Source organism: Fusarium redolens (assembly GCF_020744475.1).
Source record: "Fusarium redolens strain MPI-CAGE-AT-0023 chromosome Unknown BKA55scaffold_48, whole genome shotgun sequence".
Lineage (NCBI taxonomy): Eukaryota > Fungi > Ascomycota > Sordariomycetes > Hypocreales > Nectriaceae > Fusarium > Fusarium redolens.
Genome location: NW_025763711.1, coordinates 3,493 through 23,289, shown reverse-complemented (window position 1 = coordinate 23,289; position 19,797 = coordinate 3,493). Strand labels below are relative to the sequence as shown.

General features: G+C 31.8%; 3 protein-coding genes across 3 annotated transcripts; 1 reads left to right on the top strand and 2 right to left on the bottom strand.

Annotated features, from left to right (window-relative positions):
* Window positions 1–1,955: 1,955 nt before the first annotated feature.
* Window positions 1,956–2,993, bottom strand: BKA55DRAFT_292973 (short-chain dehydrogenase/reductase). Its single transcript, XM_046185554.1, has 2 exons — window positions 2,445–2,993; window positions 1,956–2,401 (listed from the first exon to the last, which is right to left on the bottom strand). Exons 1-2 carry the CDS (start codon window positions 2,887–2,889, stop codon window positions 1,962–1,964), a joined length of 885 nt encoding a protein of 294 aa, XP_046040674.1. The 5' UTR covers window positions 2,890–2,993; the 3' UTR covers window positions 1,956–1,961.
* A 221-nt stretch (window positions 2,994–3,214) lies between these two features.
* BKA55DRAFT_658166 (uncharacterized protein) lies at window positions 3,215–4,946 on the top strand (the record flags this gene model as incomplete). The annotated part of the gene is made up of 3 exons (XM_046197509.1): window positions 3,215–3,744; window positions 3,796–4,216; window positions 4,271–4,946. Exons 1-3 carry the CDS (start codon window positions 3,402–3,404, stop codon window positions 4,944–4,946), a joined length of 1,440 nt encoding a protein of 479 aa, XP_046040673.1. The 5' UTR covers window positions 3,215–3,401.
* Window positions 4,947–9,700: 4,754 nt separating this feature from the next.
* BKA55DRAFT_587633 (uncharacterized protein) lies at window positions 9,701–11,361 on the bottom strand. The gene is made up of 4 exons (XM_046194687.1): window positions 10,636–11,361; window positions 10,515–10,562; window positions 10,348–10,440; window positions 9,701–10,281 (listed from the first exon to the last, which is right to left on the bottom strand). The coding sequence occupies exons 1-4, from the start codon at window positions 11,150–11,152 to the stop codon at window positions 9,935–9,937; spliced, it is 1,005 nt and encodes a 334-aa protein (XP_046040672.1). The 5' UTR covers window positions 11,153–11,361; the 3' UTR covers window positions 9,701–9,934.
* Window positions 11,362–19,797: the final 8,436 nt, after the last annotated feature.

Genomic DNA, 19,797 nt, shown 5'->3' with positions numbered 1-19,797 from the left:
CTTACTAAAGCCTAATATAAGAATAGGGAGATATATAAGTCTTAAGGATAAGACCTAATAGAGAGGAAATATTATATTATAACCTATATAGCTATATTATATAGCCCCTATAATGTCCTCTAATTACTATAAGATTACTTCTCCTAATAATAATCCTCTTTTATTAAATTACTTAGATTATAATACTTTAAGATTAAATTATTATAAATTATTAATAATCCTTAAAGATTTAACCTTTAAATTACTCTTATTTTCTATTAAGTTATAAGGCTATCTTTAATATATATATTATATTTATTAATACTTTTATAAAACTTAGGTTACTAGCTATTAATAAGACTTCTTTATATTAATAAGCCTAATAAGTATTACTTAATTATTAAGAGATATAATAACTTGCTTAGTATAACGCCCTTTATAATCTGTAAATATAAACCTAGTATAGACTAGTTTCCCTATTTAAAACCCCCGACCCGTCACAGTACGGCTGCAAAGTATATAATATAGCTATTTATAATAATGCTAACTGTTAGTACTTATATCACATGCTATTTTAGGTGTAGGTAGAAGTACCGGCTGTCACGGTCATTTTGATTGGCTCCCCACCCTGGTCGTGACCCCGTGGCAGTCTTATGCCGCTCAAAGAGATAGCAGGAGATAAGCGGCGATTACCTTCTGCACCGTTACACTGTATGAAAAAAAGTCACGAGGGCCTCGTGACGAAGCTGCCTGATTGATTGGCTCACTGGCTCACTGGCTGATTAGCCTACTGGCAGCGCTACCAACAGATCAAATGGAATCAAACAAACTGCCAACAAATCAATCAAATATGCCAAAATCTTATTTCAAATCAAACAAATCCAGACCTCTGGATTTAGAACGATATTTGATATATTTAATACATGATATATGATGAAAGCTCGAATCTGCCAGGCTGTTAGGCGCGTCTTTGCCGCTTACCCGGAACCTGCTGGGCGTCAGGGTCTGGTGAGCGAATCTGGCCAATCAGAGTTATTACTCAGATCTTTCATTGGTGTTCTACCCAACAGCGCCTTCAAATTGGTTGAAGAGAAGGTAGCTTCTCGCCCCGCCCCCCAACAACATCAAACCACGTCGGTGTCTGTTTACCTCTCCTCGACGCGTGCCGTTCCTTACCAATCGATGCCTAACCCGATGGAATCCAACGACATCATGCTTCCTTCTCCACCCTACTACTACTGTGCCAGGGACTGCCTGTAATTTACTGAATTACATACTATTCGTCCGTGCGCTGGCACCCTGCCGTCATTACTGTCATGAAATTACATCCTTTTTATCCGTGCACGCTGGTTGGGTTTCGAACCGTCTACCGCCTCTGTCCTTGTCAGGGGCTCAATGGCAACAAACCATCAAGGCAAACCTCTGGGGTAGTCTTTCCTCATCCTAAATCTCCAGGTTCACTCCGAGAGTGTCGAATTTATTGCCTCAATTACGGATATTCACTTCGCCATGCTGAAAAATGCGGCTATGGGATTATTAAGCAATCTTCAACTCTTCATTGACTACACTGTACATGCTCTCATCTGCTGTCGAAAGGAATGTCAATCTGCCTTCTCGATTGCCGACTCTAGTGCCACAACCCATCTTCGCGACAAACACCACGTTCCAGAGGACGCGAGAAAAGGACTTACGAAGGCCCTACTGTACCAATTACCACTAATAATAGCACGTCCTTGGTACAGGAGGAAGTGCGGGCAGCCCGGTCAAATCCAACGACCCGCTTATAAAACAAGTTACCCCTGCACGCCCCCGGACCCGACCCCTGTCTGCCTGGTCGTGCTCCGATGCTCCTCCACGCCAAGGCTTCCTGGCGCATTCCCAGTCGTCGTATTCCCACAATCTTCCCAGCATTTGACAGCGCAGCTCCTTTCTGGGAAGTTGAGGTCTCTTAGGCTAGTTTCCGTCGCGTAGCTTTAGCCATCTCACGAGCAATCGGAATGACGCTCTGCACTATCATATCCTACCCTTTCAATTAGATATCCATCCAATATCAGAGATAGCTCAAGTCTTACAAAAACGGACTGTGGTAACAGCCACGATAGTAGACGAAGGGTAGAAGCATCTTTGCCGGCCCAGACCACTCCGACTGTGCCTTTCTCGACCTCACCGACTACTTTAGTCGCATACTGCTTCGCACTTATTCCATTCTCTTGCATGCGGCCATCAACAAGGCCATGAATGAAGTCCCTAATCTCAAAGTACTGGGAATCATCAGGTACATCGGCCGCAGGATGTTCAGAAAAAAAGTTGGTTTTGACCGCGGAGGTAAGCAGGGTAATAGTACGAATTCCGAGAGGTTGAAGTTCGTGACGCCATGTCTCACTGGCCGAGAGAAGAGCAGCCTTGGAGCTGTTGTAAATGCCTAGGCTGTTAGAAAATGGCTATAAAGAGAATCTGGCACTCACTCATGAGCGGCATAGGGGCGATTGCATTAACAGAGGAATTGTTCACAATGCATCCTTTGGTCTTGATTAGAAGAGGAGCAAAGGCTTGAAGCATAGTCAATGGAGCCCAAAAGTTTAGTTCGAATAGCTTCTTGCTCTCATCAATCGAGACATCCAAAGCCGGTAAAGTATAGCCTCCGCCACTGTTGTTGACGAGAACATCGAGCCCACCACCGGTTTGGCTCTTGACGCTTTCAACAGCAGCGGCGATCGACTCCGTGGATAACACGTCTAGCTTTAGAACCGTGACATTTGCCGCACTGGAGAGACTCGGGGAGACTTTTGATGGGTTACGTGCAGTTGCGAAGACGTGGTAACCTTTGGCGTGAAACGCATCAGCCAATGCTCCGCCAATACCACCAGCAGAGCAGCCGGTGATTAGGACAGACTTCCGTAGAGAATTCATTGAAAAGGATCAAGTTATTAAGTTTCTGCAAGATAAATAGGTCAGGACTATCAAGTCTCAGATACCATGATAAGAAACGAATTCCTGATCTCTTTTATAGAAAGTCCATGGCGAACGCTGACAGGGGGCCCAACATCCGAAATCTGCACCGAATCTGTGATAGTGACGCAAATACCAGCCGCTATACTCGAAACGGCAAACAAAAAGCTGTCTTGGCGCCCTGATTGACCCCACATTATGGGATTTGTCTGGGATTTGTCATCCGATGTCCGTTGTGTCGGGAGTATATATGCTCCGCCTTAAACCTTTACCTGTCAGGCATTACGTATATTCGGTCCATTGATACAGATTGGTGTATTCATGTTGTGCTGTTCTAGATCTGCCCCTGAACGCTCTACTATTTACGTGCGAAATCTTAAAAGATCCCTGCTTGCACGTGAGACCCCAGCGTATGCCTTCTGTTCAACATTACCACGTTAGGCAAACAAAAGGGACGTGCCAAGACTTTCACTATGACAGGATCGGATGGATTCAGAAAACCATCCGACCCAGCCGCAGGATTTCCTTTTATTGTCTCATCAAATCTGGAGAACGTCGATGCAGTCACGAGGAAGCTCATCAGAAGCCATGTCATGCGAGGGAAGAAGAAGAAAAAAGTTCGACCAGACAAGGGTCAGCCAACGATCGGCAGGAGGGCAAGGACAATGGCTGTTTGCACTCAGACAGCACGAGTCAAGCTGGAAGAAGTGGGCAGCTTGTATACTTCACTAATACCTAGCCGTGTCGGCTCGGATTTGTCTTTTGCCGAGTTTGCTGCTGATATAGAGCTGCCGATGCTTTTAAACATAGCTAAAGGTTCGTAACTCGGGCTTCCAAGAATCCTCCGGCTTACTGACATGAACTAAGTTACACCATTCGCAAGAAAGGTTATCTTCCCTCTAAAGGTGGCGATTGGCCTTCAGGAAGAGAACAATGAGGGACATTACCCCATTGCACGAGACGTTGTTGGTCTTCACATAACGGCGTTCGCAGTGGAAAGCTTCATCGACAGGGTTCTTCGCCATCGGGAGAGTATCATCAATTTAGCGGCGTTGCTTCATTTCCAGAAAGGCCTGACACTTCTAAAGGAAAGGCTTCTAGGGGAAGATGAAGAACTAAAAATTTCAGACTCTACAATCAGTGTGGTCTTGAAGCTTGCTGAAGCTGCACATTTCGACGGGGATTATCAGACATCAAAGCAACATATGCAAGGCCTTCGTAAAATGGTAGACCTGAGAGGAGGTATATATGTGTTTAGGGGCAAAGCCCTTGAAGTAGGGATGTTGAGGTAAACTATACCAAAAACTTATAGCCATCGGCTAGAAATACTGACCCTTCGTAGGTGCGATCTTAGCATCGCGATGCACAATGGGTCGAGCCATGTGTTCTTCAGTCAGCCTTCACAGCCGGTTCCGGATTATCCCCATAATCTCCTGCGAGTTTGGGACGACAAGATGTGTTCCCAAGAGTACATTGAGATTTCTGAAAGCTTGGACAGCAGTTTGGCGACAGCTTGGCGAATTATGAGAAGGTTTTGTGTGCTAGTAAATATTGGGACGCAGACTCAGCGGTTAATACGCCCGCAGACTATCCATGAAACGATGACTGCGGTAATGTATCGCCTGCTGCGCATGGACTTCACTGCCGGCTCGATCAGTGAAGCTATACGGCATGGGCTATTGGCCTTTTCTTACCATGTGTTCCTGCAGTGGCAAGATATCAAACTCCCTTACCACTGCTTTCCTACTATCTACAAAAACTGCATACTGGGCCTCGAGCTTGTCGATGGGATATCTTCTCAGCTAATGATTTGGCTCTTAATGACTGGAGCCCTTTCACTGTTCAGCACGTCAGAGGAAGTATGGATAAGGGACGGTCTGCGAAAGCAGGCTGATAAATGCTGGGTAAGTAGTTGGAAAGAAATGCAAGACATTTTGAAGTCGTTTATGTGGATTACCTTGCTAGACGAACAGCCAGGCAAGCTTGTTTATGACACGACTTATCTAGAAAAGGCTTAGAATAGAAAATTCAATAAAATTAAGGCAAGGCACGCTTTATGCTGTTAGTAAAAGGCTCCTTTTAGACTGTTTAGGCTAATAAAAGCTGACAAACGTGATCTAATCCTCAGACGCTGTCACTAGATCGATAGTCTAGATACATTAGCGGACAAAGTTTCCTGAATCAAAAATCATTTCAGCTGATCTAATCTGGCAGAGGCCTATTGGCTTGACATTCGGTTGACAACAGAGCAACGCTAACATTTTTCATCTTGTAAAACTGCAAGCCGTGACAGGTCACACAGGTCATTACCTGGGGTCTGTCCTTCCAGAAATGGTATACTGCTCCTAGAAAGAGTTAAGAGGATACCCTAGTTTGTTAGTTACTGCGGCAAGAATCCCTAGGCTATTTTTATATATAGCCAACTTTATAACTTACTATATTTTTATTTTTATATTATTAAACTTTTTATATATAAATCTTAAGATATAAAGTTTAATACTTTATTATTATATTATTTCTTTTAACTTTATAACTAACTTTAAGTTTTTTTATAACCCTAAATTGCTATGTAATAACTTTAAAGTAATAAAATAAACTTTAATATACTCTTATAACTAAAATCTATTAATATAACGTGTATAATAAGCAAGTGCTCCAGACAAGCAAGTGCTCTAAAAATCCCTTAACCTACATTATTATTATCTAATTAGATAATTCCTTACTACCTAATATATTACAACCCTCTAATAAAGCTAGAATTCTTCTTGCTCTTAAGGCGCTTTAAAATAACCTAAAAATAAGTCTCTAATACGCCGCAAATATCTATAAAATTAATTACTATGCTTTATATCACTGCTAATATAGCATTTAATTATAATATAATACTATCTAAAAGTTAAGGTAATTACCTAATCTAGAAGAATAGATTATAATTTAATTTATTCTTAACCTAAATGTATAATAATTTCCTTTATAATTATATTTTATAGAAGAAATAGCTAATTCTTTACTTATTAACTATAATATATAATTAGTTAATATATACTAAACTTATAACTTTATAAAGTAATAACTAAAGCTTAAAATATATTTATTTTAAAAATAGAACTAATAAAGAGCTAAATATAAAGATCTTATTATTATTTATAGTTAATTTAGGCTTATATAAAATATAATTATAAAGTATAATATTTAATTAAATAATATTTAAAACTTTAATAAAACTAGCTTTATAATAAGTATTATTATAGCTCGAATAGTTATTATAAGTTTAAAAAGATTTAAAAGATTAAAATTAATATAAATTAGAAATTAGAAATAAATTATAATAATTTAAGTAGTTAATACTAAAGGCTAATTAATTATACTATTTATTATTAATATAGGCTAATATTACCTTATAAATTAATACTAAGAATATAACCTCTTAGGCAATTAGGGTATTATAATAACCCTAAATAGCTAAATTAATAATAAACTAAGTCTTAAGTAGCTAAGGCACTTTAATTAATCTATAACTAAATAATTAAATAATTATTATTATCTTTTAATCCTTAATAATTATAAAAGCTATTATTTTACTAATTTTAAAAGATATTATAAGAATAATAAGATTATTATACTTTATATACTAGCTTATTTATCTTATTTACTTTAGCCTCTTAATATTAAATACTTTAAGCTATATAAAAAGGTATATAATTAAGAAATAAAATATTTAATTAAATACTTTATAACTTATAGTTTAAAAATTAAGTTCTTTCTTATCTTTTATATTACTATTTAAGCTACTTTTATAAAAGATAATATTAAAAAAGGCTTTAGAGGTATTAAAATTATTTCTTTTAACTTAGAAAATATAATTTTAAAGCTTAATATATAGCTATAGACTTTAATACCTATTAAAGAGGTTACTAAACCCTTAATCCTATAGGTTTTAAAGACCTTAAATATAGCACTTAAGGCCTAATCTTAGTTTAAATACCTTAAAAAATAAATTAAAAGGCATTATAATAGCTCCCTAGAGTTAATTATAAAAGCTATAATATCTCTTATTAAGGGGATTATATTAAATATATATAAACTTGCCTTACTTTAGATTAGGGTTAAAGACCTTAAATAAGTAAATAAGATATTAAGTTAATACTAAAGGGTAAAAAGGACTAAATTATAAAAAGAAGGTATAATAATAATAAAAGAAGTATTATAAGTAATTAATTAAATAGATATTAATATATAAATAGTAGCTAAATTATTAAATATTAGTAATTAAGGAAGGTTAGCGCAATTAGGTATTTAGTATTATAATATATATAATAAGGCTAGGTATAAAATAAAGACCTGCTAGGTAGTAATTAAGACCTCTAGAGAAGAGTATAGTAAGTAGTTTTAATTAATTAGATAGTTTATAGTATTATTATATTAATTTAAAAATTATAGGCAGGAATTTTTAAAGCACTTACTTGTCTAGAGTACTTGCTTATTATACACATTATATAATAAGCAAGTCGGCTACAAATCTTAACCTTCTTAATTAAACATATAATAAAAATACTATAACCTATTTAATTAATTCTAACTATCTACTTTCCTCTTCCTTAGATATTATAATTACCTACAGGTCCATATATTATGCCTGGCCTTCCTGTAAGTCCTATAGCACTAAACCCTTAGTCCCTCTAACCTTCTATAACTACTACTTCTCAAGGACTTAGCTACTACCTATATATTTATATCTATCTAATTAATTTAACTCTAACTATCCCTTATAATTATCTTCCTGCTATCTTATAGGTATATTCTTTTTATCCTTTTATTTTAATTAAGTATTATATTCTCTTCTTAAAGGTCTCTAGCCTTAGCCCTTAATAAAGCTATCTTATATATATTTTCCTTTAATATCTTAATATTAGATATAATAGTATTAATAATTAACTTTAGAGAGCTACTTTTATATCCTCTAATTTATCTTTATAGGTATTTTAAAAAGAAATTAGTTTTATTAATAATCTTTAATATCTTTAAGGTTTAAGGTTAAGCCTAGCTAATGTCCTCTTTAGCAGGTATTAGAATCTATAGCTATATATTAAGCTTTAATATTATACTTTTTAAGCTAAAAGAAATAAACCTAGCTCCTCTAAAACCTCTCTTAATATTCTTCTTAATTATAATAGCTTAAAAGGCAATATAAAAGGCCTAAAAGAACTTAGTCTAAGTAATATAATTTATAAAGTATCTTATTAAATACTTTATTTCTTAATTACAGGCCTTTTTTTAGCAGCCTAAAGTAGCTAAAATTAAGAGGCTAAAGTAAATAAGAGGAGTAAGGAGGTATATAAAGCAGGATAATCTTTTTTTCCTTATAATATATTTTAAAGTTAGCTAAGTAATAACTTTTATAACTATTAAAGATTAAAAGGTAATAAGCATTAACTAATTAGTTAGTTATATACTTATTAAAATACTTAAGCTAGTTAAGGCCTATCTTATTATCTATCTATATATTTTAAGTTATAATAATAGCCTAATTAATTAAAAGGCTGCTTTCTTTATACTAGTTATAAAGGTAATACTTACCTATAACTATAATAAATAGTAAAATTGCCTAGTGTAATAGTTGTGGTTTCTAAGGGATAAACTAGTCCGTTCTAGGTTTATGCTAGCAGATAAAGTAGGGCGTAATGCTAAGCGGCGCGAAGTATTATATCTCTTAATAGTTAAGTAATATATATTAGGCTTATTAATATAAAGAAGTTTTATTAATAGCTAGTAAGCTAAGTTCTATCTACTGCTAAAGGAATGTGTATATATAGTAGGTGGCTTATGGTGCTCTGAGCCTGGCTTACGGCGAGTCGTGAGTCCATATTATGAGCCGGATTGCGAGGCTTATGGAATGTTCTGAGGTAAGGCGTGAGCTACTATGTGATTGGTGGAAGTAAAGTGGGGCACGCGTGACGTAAGCGCCTTCTTCCGTTTGGGTCGTAATACCTAGCCTTTTATATTAATTACTTAAATTACTATAACCTATTCCTAATTTTTTAAGCTATATTAATTTTAGCTTTTTATGCCTTTTTGCACTTATAATTACTTTATTAATTAAAATTATATTTATTATAAAGCTAGTCTTATTAAAGTTATAAATATTATTTATATAAATATTATATTTTATAATTATATTTTATATAAACTTAAATTACTTATAAATAATAATTAAATCCTTATATTTAGCTCTTTAATAGTTATATCTCTATTAGAAATATATCTTAAGCTTTAATTATTATTTAATAAAATTAATAATCTAATACTTATTAACTAATAATATATTATAATTAATAAGTAATTAATTAGATATTTCTTTTATAAGAGAGATTTAAGAAAGAAATCCTTATAAATTTATATCTAAAATATATTAAAGTAATATCTGCTTCTCTTAATTAAATAGCTTCTATAAGTTTACTATAATATCGCATTATAATTAAATGCTGTTCTTTTAGTTACTAAGAGTATTATAATTAACTTTATATATATCTGCAGCGCGTTAAATACTTAGTTTTAGATTATTTTAAAGGGCCTGGAGTGTGAGAAGGACCCTAGCCTTATTTGAAGACTGTAATATATTTGGTTATTAAGAAGTATTTAATTAGATAGAGATGGAGAATAAGGGATTTTTGGCCAACTCGCTTATCTGGCCAACTCGCTTATCATATATATTATATTTCTATAGGTAATAATAATATAGTAAAATAGACATATCTAATTACTGTTTCTGTTTGTAGTGTTGCCTCCTAGTAGAGTAAATATCCCTGTTACACATTGTTGCAGCCTGAAGCACCCCCGGCCTCATGCACAGCGCCGTTACCCAATGACACAGGAGCCCACTGCATGAGCCTGAGAACAAAGATACATAATGGCTTGGTTGAATCAAGGCGGTAATTAAACCTATGTTGTCTCCGCGATAATTGGATGATTCAGTTCAGAACTCTATCTCGGAGAATGAATATACCTCCTAAGGACCAGTCCATCCGCTACGCGCCAGCCAATCTTCAAAAGAGCTAGCAGTAAGACCTAGGTCCTCGCTCGATTGCTCAACCTCTAGCTCAAAGGCTCCATAGCAGGTCTTGTCGGTTGGAGCTACGGCAGCCCATCGCATCATTTCAATGGCGTCTTCCTTGAATGCTGGGCCAACGAGTGCAGAGCTCAATCGACCGAACTCTTCAAACGAGATTGGAGAATGAACAGCCGGTTTTCCGGTAACGCGCATAAACACTTTCGCCATGCCTTCGGGAGTTATCCTAGGTCCCAAAGCAAGAAAAGCTTTCCCTTTAGTCTTTTCAACGCCTAAGTGAAATATCTCTGCCAGTGATTATCAGCCTTGACTTGCGTAGGGGAAGACAGCTGTTGAATATGGTAAAGTCTTACTTGCGGAAAAGGCTCCCATGTCGTGTGCAGGATCTGTCCATTGGGCCATTTGGTTCCCGGGTAGGGGCATACAAAACTGTACCACGCCGTCCTCTGAGGAACAGATTTATTAGTTCTGGGTGTCGATATGTCATTTGAAACTTGGAGATTAAGAGAGGGATACAAACCACGAAGCCGGCAATACTGTGGCCAGACCAAGTTAGTGTAAAAAAAGCCTGTACATGACGAACACGTCAGTAACCCCGCGAATGTTTTGAAAATTATAGATACCTGCCGCGGAGTACTGACCAGGAATCAAGGAGGTAAAGCCATTAAGCTCCTTTCTTGCCAATTGCTCAATAGAATGTTTGTTGTTCATGTGATGTATCCGTTTGAACTGGCCGTCGCTCGCTTTGACAGTATCAGGTAAGCTGCTAAACACCAAATGCTTGATGCAGCACTCCTTGGCAGCGGAGATGATGTTACGCCCTGCATTAATCTCGTGTTTTAACTCCCACTCTTCAGTAATTAGTTTACCAGGGTACCGTTCACTTGTCATGGCGAAGACGCCGTATGCACCCGTAAAGGCACTCCGTAGGCTTGATTCATCGTAAACATGGCCACTGACCAAGCTCAGACGATTATCAGTAGTTTGGTAATCTGACAAAAGCTTCTGTGCTTTGCCTGAGCTGGGATCTTGGGTAAGAGCTCGGACAAACCAAGGACCACCATATTCGTCGCTCAATAATGCCCGGACAACACCAGAGCCTTGGATTCCCGTGGCGCCAACGACTACTATGGTTTGTTGCGACTGAGTGAATGACATATTGTTGAGACCTTGCGGCAAGGACGGGTACAGAGTATAGACGGGGAGTGTGTCCGGTGGATTCTAGCTTACCTTAGGTATGGTCCTCTGTTGGCAGAACTTGGCTGATTCCGCTAAAGAGGTTATATATCCTTACTTATAGTCGAGTAATTAGATGCTAAGAAATGACTGTAACGTTAGCATTCCAGAACTATCGCTATGGATTAATAATTATGGCCGGAGTTACGAATGCCGAGTTGCGGAATTTATGGGACTGCTCTTGTTATGATCCTTGCGATTACGTCACGTATACCCCATAAATCCCACTAATCACTTCGTACTCAGTCGACTTAATTAGTGGCCTGGGGGCTCCGACTAGAAACGCAACAAGTTACACCCCTCGACCCGTTAGATTGTATGTTTGGGATCCATTGGTTCACTGGATTAGACGGAATTGGTTAAATCCTCGAAAATGGAGATCAGATGGATTTCAAGTCTTTCTGCATCAAGTGTATCTGCACGTTAGAGTATGGTCGATTGTTTGAGGTGTAGCTCTCCACTCTCCTACCATCACCTCGAACAAGGATAAACCTTACCCCGTGCAGATTCAGCGGCCAGCCTGCGGATCTACCTTCTTCTCAAAAGCCCTGGTGGCAAGGGCTTTTGCGATGGCGATGGTAGGCGTTGCATATCTCGAAACACCCACAGACCCGATTTGTGATGCTCAAGCAGGATGGCAGACTGGCCGAACCAATTTCCATCGACCGAAGCCAGGGCGTTTGTCTGTACTCATCCGCGCCATACATAAACACTTGACTAACAGAAAGTAAGTAGGACAACGTATTCGTCTCAGCGACTCGGTGAGTCATTGCTCTTTCAGATGCTCCGATGTATCCTCTGAAGCTGTCATTGGGTCCTGATTACGCCTTCCACTGTACCCTTCCGTTAAAACCCGCTGCTGCTAAATATCTTTGCCGAGTGTAAGCGGCTCGAATGGGCGGTGATTCTTGATCCGCTGCTAATATAGATCCGACCTTGCTATTGAAGGTCTGTCATCAGGGTTACTGGGGAACCACGAACAGTATCTATTGTAGTATGGCGGGGAACCAGCCCGTGTCCTGGGCGCATAGCTTTTTCACGGTCCACTAGGCATCATAACGTTCGAGTATTCTCAGACGTTCAAGACTTGGTATTCGGCATCCCCAATGGCGTCCTGATGCTCAACGCCACGCCTCCAGCTCTCCTCCCACCTCTGACTGGGGTCAATAGCCTTCCCCGCGTCCAAGACCGACAACGCTAGTTACGGGCCTACCGCACTCGACAATCGAACAACACTGCCTACTTGGACCAAGCTTGGGGCCGATCAGACTGGATTCCTACAGGCGTCCCAGCTGGCCTTGGATCTGTCGGTCTTCCTGAGCCTGCCGAAAAGGTTATAAACTGCCTCGCCAAGATCAGTGAACTTTTGATCAAGAACAGCATTGCCTTGCCCTCAGGCTAGGACACCCAAGGAGCCCTCCGCGTTGCAGTTGTCGCCGACCAAGCCAAGAAGATAATTCGCTAAGGACAACCTCGACCTCTGCACTTGACTGGACAGTCCGCGAAAGAAGTCATCAAGTCCCTTCAACCTCACTATCCTGAACAAGCCGAGGATACCGACGACCAAAGCAACGCCGATTCTGTATTCTTCCCTACTGCCGTAGTACATAGGGAACTCTAGTAGAGTTCGTTTTTACGCCTCATTTTACCAGGGGGTAGAGTTCTTTTTTGTGACCGCCAATCAAAACACGAAACACATATTGAGTAAGGAGCGCGACTACGCGTAGAGTGTTTAAGCAGACACGTCCTACTCACATAAACTTATAAGAGCTACTTAGATTATTCTATATAATAAAATCTTAAGCATTACCTACGTCATAGAGCCATTTACCTATCTTAAAAAGTATTAAGTTCCTATCTATAAGAAATGCAAATTTGCCTATATATTAAATAAAGTACCTACTTACTTATAAATGCGATATCGGGATATATCACCGATAGCATAACGAATAGTAGCAGAGGTTATTGGCAGTATACTAAAACGAACCCTAAGATATAAACAAGAGGCGATTAATGAAAACTGAATATAATATTGCTATTTAGGTTATACCTATGGAGTGAGTCGTGGTTGGTAAAGCCAAACAGAAGGCGAGCGCTCGAAACGAAGATTAGGCTGATAATGGTTATAATTGATATAGCACAAATCTCACTAAAACCATAATTTTTTATAACTAAATAAAAATATCTTAAAGAATAGCTATATTTTTCAGAGCATTAATTCAGGATATAAGAGGTAATAGACTCCTAGGTTTGCTAGGCGAGATGCTGGAAATGCTGGTAATAGTGCGTATTTAAGTAAGCCACCCTGAGATCAATGCCGGCTTTATTACTATCTCATAGCTCTGCTACTACCAATTATATTTATTCTTTATAGGAAATATGCCTGACTCTATTTATAACTAGATAAGATATTAAGATCCCTAGTTTATAATCTTCTAAAGCGCATACCTTGTTAATATTGCAAATTTCGACCCCTAGACTTTGTTTCTAGAAGAAGAGATAGAGAGCTAGCTATTCCGGTTATTTATCTTTTTCAGTCTTATATGCAATCTTAAGCCACAGCAGATATAATATTAGATAAAGTCTGGGCTAACCTGCCGCCTAACCTAGAGATTATTAAACTCAAAGAGTAATACATGCAACTAAAGCAGGGTAAGTACTATACCGAAGGCTATAAGTAAGAAGAATAAATTCAGAAGCTTACTAGTTAAATCTATATAAAATAAGCAAATTATAATAAATAGGCTGTTAAGGAATACTATAAGGACTACTTCTATTACTATCTTACTTAGGATATTATATATAAATAAGAAAGAAGTATACCTTAAGGTGCTATCCTTCCTAAGGCTTTACATAAAATCTAAATTATCTTTTAACTTAGATAGATATAAAAGTCTATAACCTTCTAGGTCTAATATAGGACCTCCAGAATTAGAATATGCAGGAATATAAATAATTATAATAGTAAGAATTACAGCACTAGTATTGCTACTAATAGTAAGGCCGCTGCTATCTTTATTAGATTTAGCCTCTGCAACCTTTATACAGTTATTAGGCTATTTTAGAAAGGAGTTTTAATTTAGAATTTCCCTTTTAGATAAGAAATCCTACTTATAATAAAACAGGATATATATTACTATAAGATATTTTAGTTATAAAGGCTAATAAAGCTATATATCTTAAATCTTAGTTAAATATAAATTTCCCTATATTTTAAATTATAAAATAGCATTAACCTAGGTAATTAATTACTATATAAAACATATCTAGACTTTTAAAATTGAAAAAACTAATAATTAGGTATTAAGGTAAATTATAATAGTAATATAGTAATAGTAGTAATAATATATACTTAGGTATTAATTAGTTATTAGATATATTTTAATTAATATTATAGCTTTATAGTTAATTTATAAATATTTAATACAGTAATTTCTTATAGATTATAAATTTAAAGGCTTAGTTTAGTAATAGTAATCCCTTAAAAGTAGGCAAATAGAGTTTTAAAAGGCTGGGATATAAATTAAAGCCTTAATATAAATATATTAATAAGTATTTAATTAAAATAAGTTAGACCTTTTGCCTTAAAGTTAAAGAAATATAATTAAAATATAGTCCTTTAATAAATAAGAGCTATAGATATCTTTAGTATATAATAAGAGAAAGAGGTATTTAACCTATAAGAAGGTTAAGGTATAAGGCTTAAGATAGCTAAATTATAGGCTATTTTTTTATTTAAAAAATATATTTTATAATATTATTATTATTTAAAAGTATCTTTAATTTAAACTTAGATCTTTTAAAATTAAATAATTTTATAACCTATTTTTTAAAAGATACTTAATTATAAGAGAACTAATTAAAAAGTAAAAATAAAAAGAGAGGGAAAGGCTTATAATATAAACTTATTTATAAAAAGTAATATACTTTTTTAGCTTTTATATACTAAAAAGTATATAAATCTAAAGACTATTTCTTCTATATTATAATCCTCGCAGTTACGTTATGTAAAACCTATAAATTTCCCCTAATTAATTAACAACTTACGCTTTCTCCTTATTTCTATTATAAGCTGCTTAATAGGACTTATAATTAGACTTATAACTTATATATAAGTACTAACTTACTATAGTAAGTTACTATAAATATATAAAATATATTTATTAGCACTTTTATAAATTCTAGCTTACTAGCTATTAATATAATTTCTTTATATTAATTAAGCCTAATATATATTAAATTTATTATTAAGAAATATAATACTTTAATAATACTTAATATATACTTTATATAATCTGCTAATAATAAACCTAATATAGCTTAGTTTAATATAGTTAAACCTAACTATTATATATTAATAGCTCTTATTTAGACTATATTATATAAATACTAAGTAATATAAATATAATAGCTATATTAATTACTCCTATTTAGTAAAATATTACTATTAATATTACCTTAACTTTAGTTAATAATACTCTACCTACTAACTAGGATATAAGAGAAAATAATAATAAATTATTTAAAAGTAATAATAACTTTAATAGTATTTAACTTTAATAGTAAATTACTAATATAATTATTAAAATAATAAAGCTTTATTAAATACTTATTAAAGTAATAAACCTCTAAGCCTAATAAGCTAATAATAACTAAAATAGACTTTAGGAAATATATAACCTTACTAATACTATTATTTATAATAAGGATATTAAAGAAATCCTTAAGCCTAATCTACTTAAGATATTTAATAAAACTTTAAGTAAACTCTTTATATTCCTTACTTAATATTAAGCCTTTATATCCTATTATTTAACCTAGTTTATAAAAGAAGTAAATAAAACTAAATATATATTAAGATGCCTTAAGGGCACTATTATATAATAGTTTTAGCTACTTCTTAAAGACTGGATTACTAAAGGAGACCTAAAAGCCCTTAAACCTTAAACCTATATATTATATACTAATTACCTAGCTTTTAAAAAAGCCTTATAATAAGTATTTAAAACTATTAATAAAAAAGGATAAGCTAAAAGAAAAATTAAAATACTTAAATAAACTTAATTTATATTTAAGCTTAAAGTAGAATTCCTTTAATTAGTATTTAAACTACTTTAAGATTAAGATATACTTATATTATTTTTCTTTAATATACTTAAAAAACTAATATAAGCTAAGCTATATAAAGAAAATAAACTTAAAACCTTAGTAAACTATATTAACTAAGTAATTAAAATTAATAATTAGTAATTTACCTAGAAAACCTAAAACTCTTAATATAATAAATAATAAGATAATAAACCTTATTATAATACTAATTAAGGATAGAAATATAATAATAATATATTTTATAATATTAAAGTAAGATTAATAGAAATTAAAATAGTTAAATAAGATAAATTTAAACTTACTTACTAAAACTATAATATAAAGGGATATAAAGACCTAGAATATAAAAACCTTATTAAAACTAACTAAAAATATAAGCTAATACCTAAAAGAAAGAAATATATTAATACTATAAGAAAAAATAATAAACCTTAAATAGTAAGTAAAATAGTTAATATAACTAGAAAAGATAAATATAATATATCTAGTACTAATTTTACTATAATCCTAAGATTACTAAAAGTATATAACCTATTTCTTAATAAGGAAAAAACCCTTAAAAAGTATTATCCTAACCTAGTACTAAAGGAATAACCTATCCTAGGATATAAAATACTAACTATAATAAGAAAAAGGGAAATAAAGGAAGAAACCCTTAAGTAGAAAAAACTTAAATATACTAAAGATATAAAAGACCTTAAATATTAAAGAAAATAAAATAAATAATAAAAGGGTTATTAAAATAAGTAAAGTATTTAATAAAAAAAAAACTTAAAACTAAGGATTAAATAATAAGAACTAGTACCTATATAGAAAAAATAAATAGTAAATATAATAAAGTTATAATAATAGTTAGAAAAGGAAAAGAAGTTAACCCTAACTTAAATAATAAACTAAATATTAAAGAATTTAATTAAGGTATTAATTAAGTATTAATAAAACCTTTAAGAAATTAGAAGTATTTCTTAAGATTTAAGATAAAATAATTATATATAACCTTACCTAATAATAAATAATATTCCTATTAAAACTACCTTAAGATAACTTAATAAATATTATAGAGACCTAGGCTATATTAAAGTAATTAAAGTATAAAGAAAACTTAATATTAAGAAAATTAAATAAAAAGAAAAATAAATAATTTAAAATACTAAAATATACCTTAATATAATGAAATTAGAAACTATTTTTAAAATAATAAATACTAGAAATATATAATACTTATTAAAAAAGAGTAATTATAAAATAAGATAATAATATTTATATCTAAGCCTATATAAAGAAAGTAATAAAAGATCTTATAACCTTAAAAAAACATATTTAACTAAAAAAGGAATTATAAAGGTATTTATATTATTTAAATTATAAGTAGATATTATAAGTATTATATATATAATATTATTATTTATAGTACTAGTAAAATAAGGTAGTAAATAATTGCTTTTTAGTTTAAATTAAGAAATATTAAAAACAGGAATTATATTTAATTATTAATATAATAAGATATTAAGTTATATAAAGATATAAGGATTTTATATAGCTAAGCTAAAAGCTTATATAGAGATATATAAGAAAGCCTTAATATATATTTAAAACTTTAAGTATATTATATAATAGAGATAATAAATATAGTATAAAGTTAATATAAAAGAAAATAAAGCTATTAATAAAGGTATTACTAAAGTATATTAAGACATAATTTAATAAGAGGAAGAACTTTTTAAAGAAAAATCCTTAAAAGATATTTTTAAATAATTTAAAAAAGAATAACTTTAATACTTACTTATAATAGTAAAAAGGGAGAAAGGAAGGCCCTTTACTAATTAAAAAGAAAAAGGCATTACCTTAAACTATAAAATAAAGAAAGTGGCCTATAAGGAATACTTAATAACTATTAATACTAATAAATGCTTAAATAACCTAGATTATATTTGCAGTAAATATAATATAAATTACTTAAGTAAGTAAGGAAAAGACCTATATTATTTATAAAAAGGTAATAAATAAGTAAAGAACTAGAGGGGCTAAAACTCCTAAGAAAAGCTTTATAAATAATAATAAAATAAAATTAAAAAACCTGCCTATAACTAAAAGTATAAATTAAAGGTAAGTAGCTTAATATATTTATAAATAGTAAAGTAAATATAAATATTATTTCCCTTAATATAATAAATAAGCTTTAAATATTATAAAGATATAAGGAAAAAGGAAAAATTTATATTATTACTAATAGAAAAGAAACTAATTATAAATATAAAATAAATAAATTACTAAAAGATTAATTACCTTAAGGTCTTTATAAATAAAAAAACTAAGGAATTAACTTTAATATTATCTTAATAAATAGTTTTAACTTAATACTTAAATACCTATAGCTATAATATTATAATCCTTATATTAATTAAAGAACTAGCTAGATAAATTATAAAGATTATCCTTTAGATAATAAGTTAGATAATTTAGAAAATAATAATAAAAGATCTTAAACTTTAATTAAAAAGAATAGTAAAGTCTAGTATAAAAAATATTTACCTATTTTAAAAGGAATATAATATATATATAAAAAAGGCAGAAGAAAACATATTAGAAGAATAGTAATAATCCTTAAAGGTTAATTTAAATAATTAAACTAAGATATTAAATAAATAAAATAAGTTACCTTAAAGAATTTAATAATTAACTTAAGAATATATTACTAAAGTATTATATTTATAAGAAATTATTTTAAAAGGAACTAGATATTAAGTTACCTTAATATATAAATTATAATATTAAAATTATATTAAAAGATAAAAAAAACCTAAAATTCTTCCCTATCTATAACCTATCTAAGGATAAGCTTAATATACTTAAAGAATAAATAAATAATATATTATAAAAAGGATATATCTAACTATTAAAATCCTTAGCTAGATATTTAGTTATATTTATACTAAAACCTAATATAAATAAACTATAACTTATAGTAAATTATAAATAACTTAATAAGATTATAAAGAAGGATTAAATACCCTTACCCCTTATTACTAAACTTAAGGACTGCCTATTTAGTAAAAAAGTATTTATAGCTCTTAATTTTAAATCTGCTTATAACCTTATTTAAATTAAAGAAGGTAATAAATAGAAAATAGCCTTTAAAATAAAATATAAACTATTTAAATACTTAGTTATGCCTTTTAGATTAATTAATATACCTATAGTATTTTAATATATAATTATAAATATACTTTAAGAATACCTTAATATCTTTATAATATACTACCTAAATAACATCCTTATCTTCTTTAATATAAAAGAAGAGTATAAAGAATATATTTATAAGGTTTTAAAAGCATTATAAAACGCTAATATACTTATTAAACTAATAAAAAGTTACTTTTATTAGTCTTAAGTAACTTACTTAAGATATAAAATCTTATATAATAAAATCAAGATAGATAAATAAAAGATTATTATAA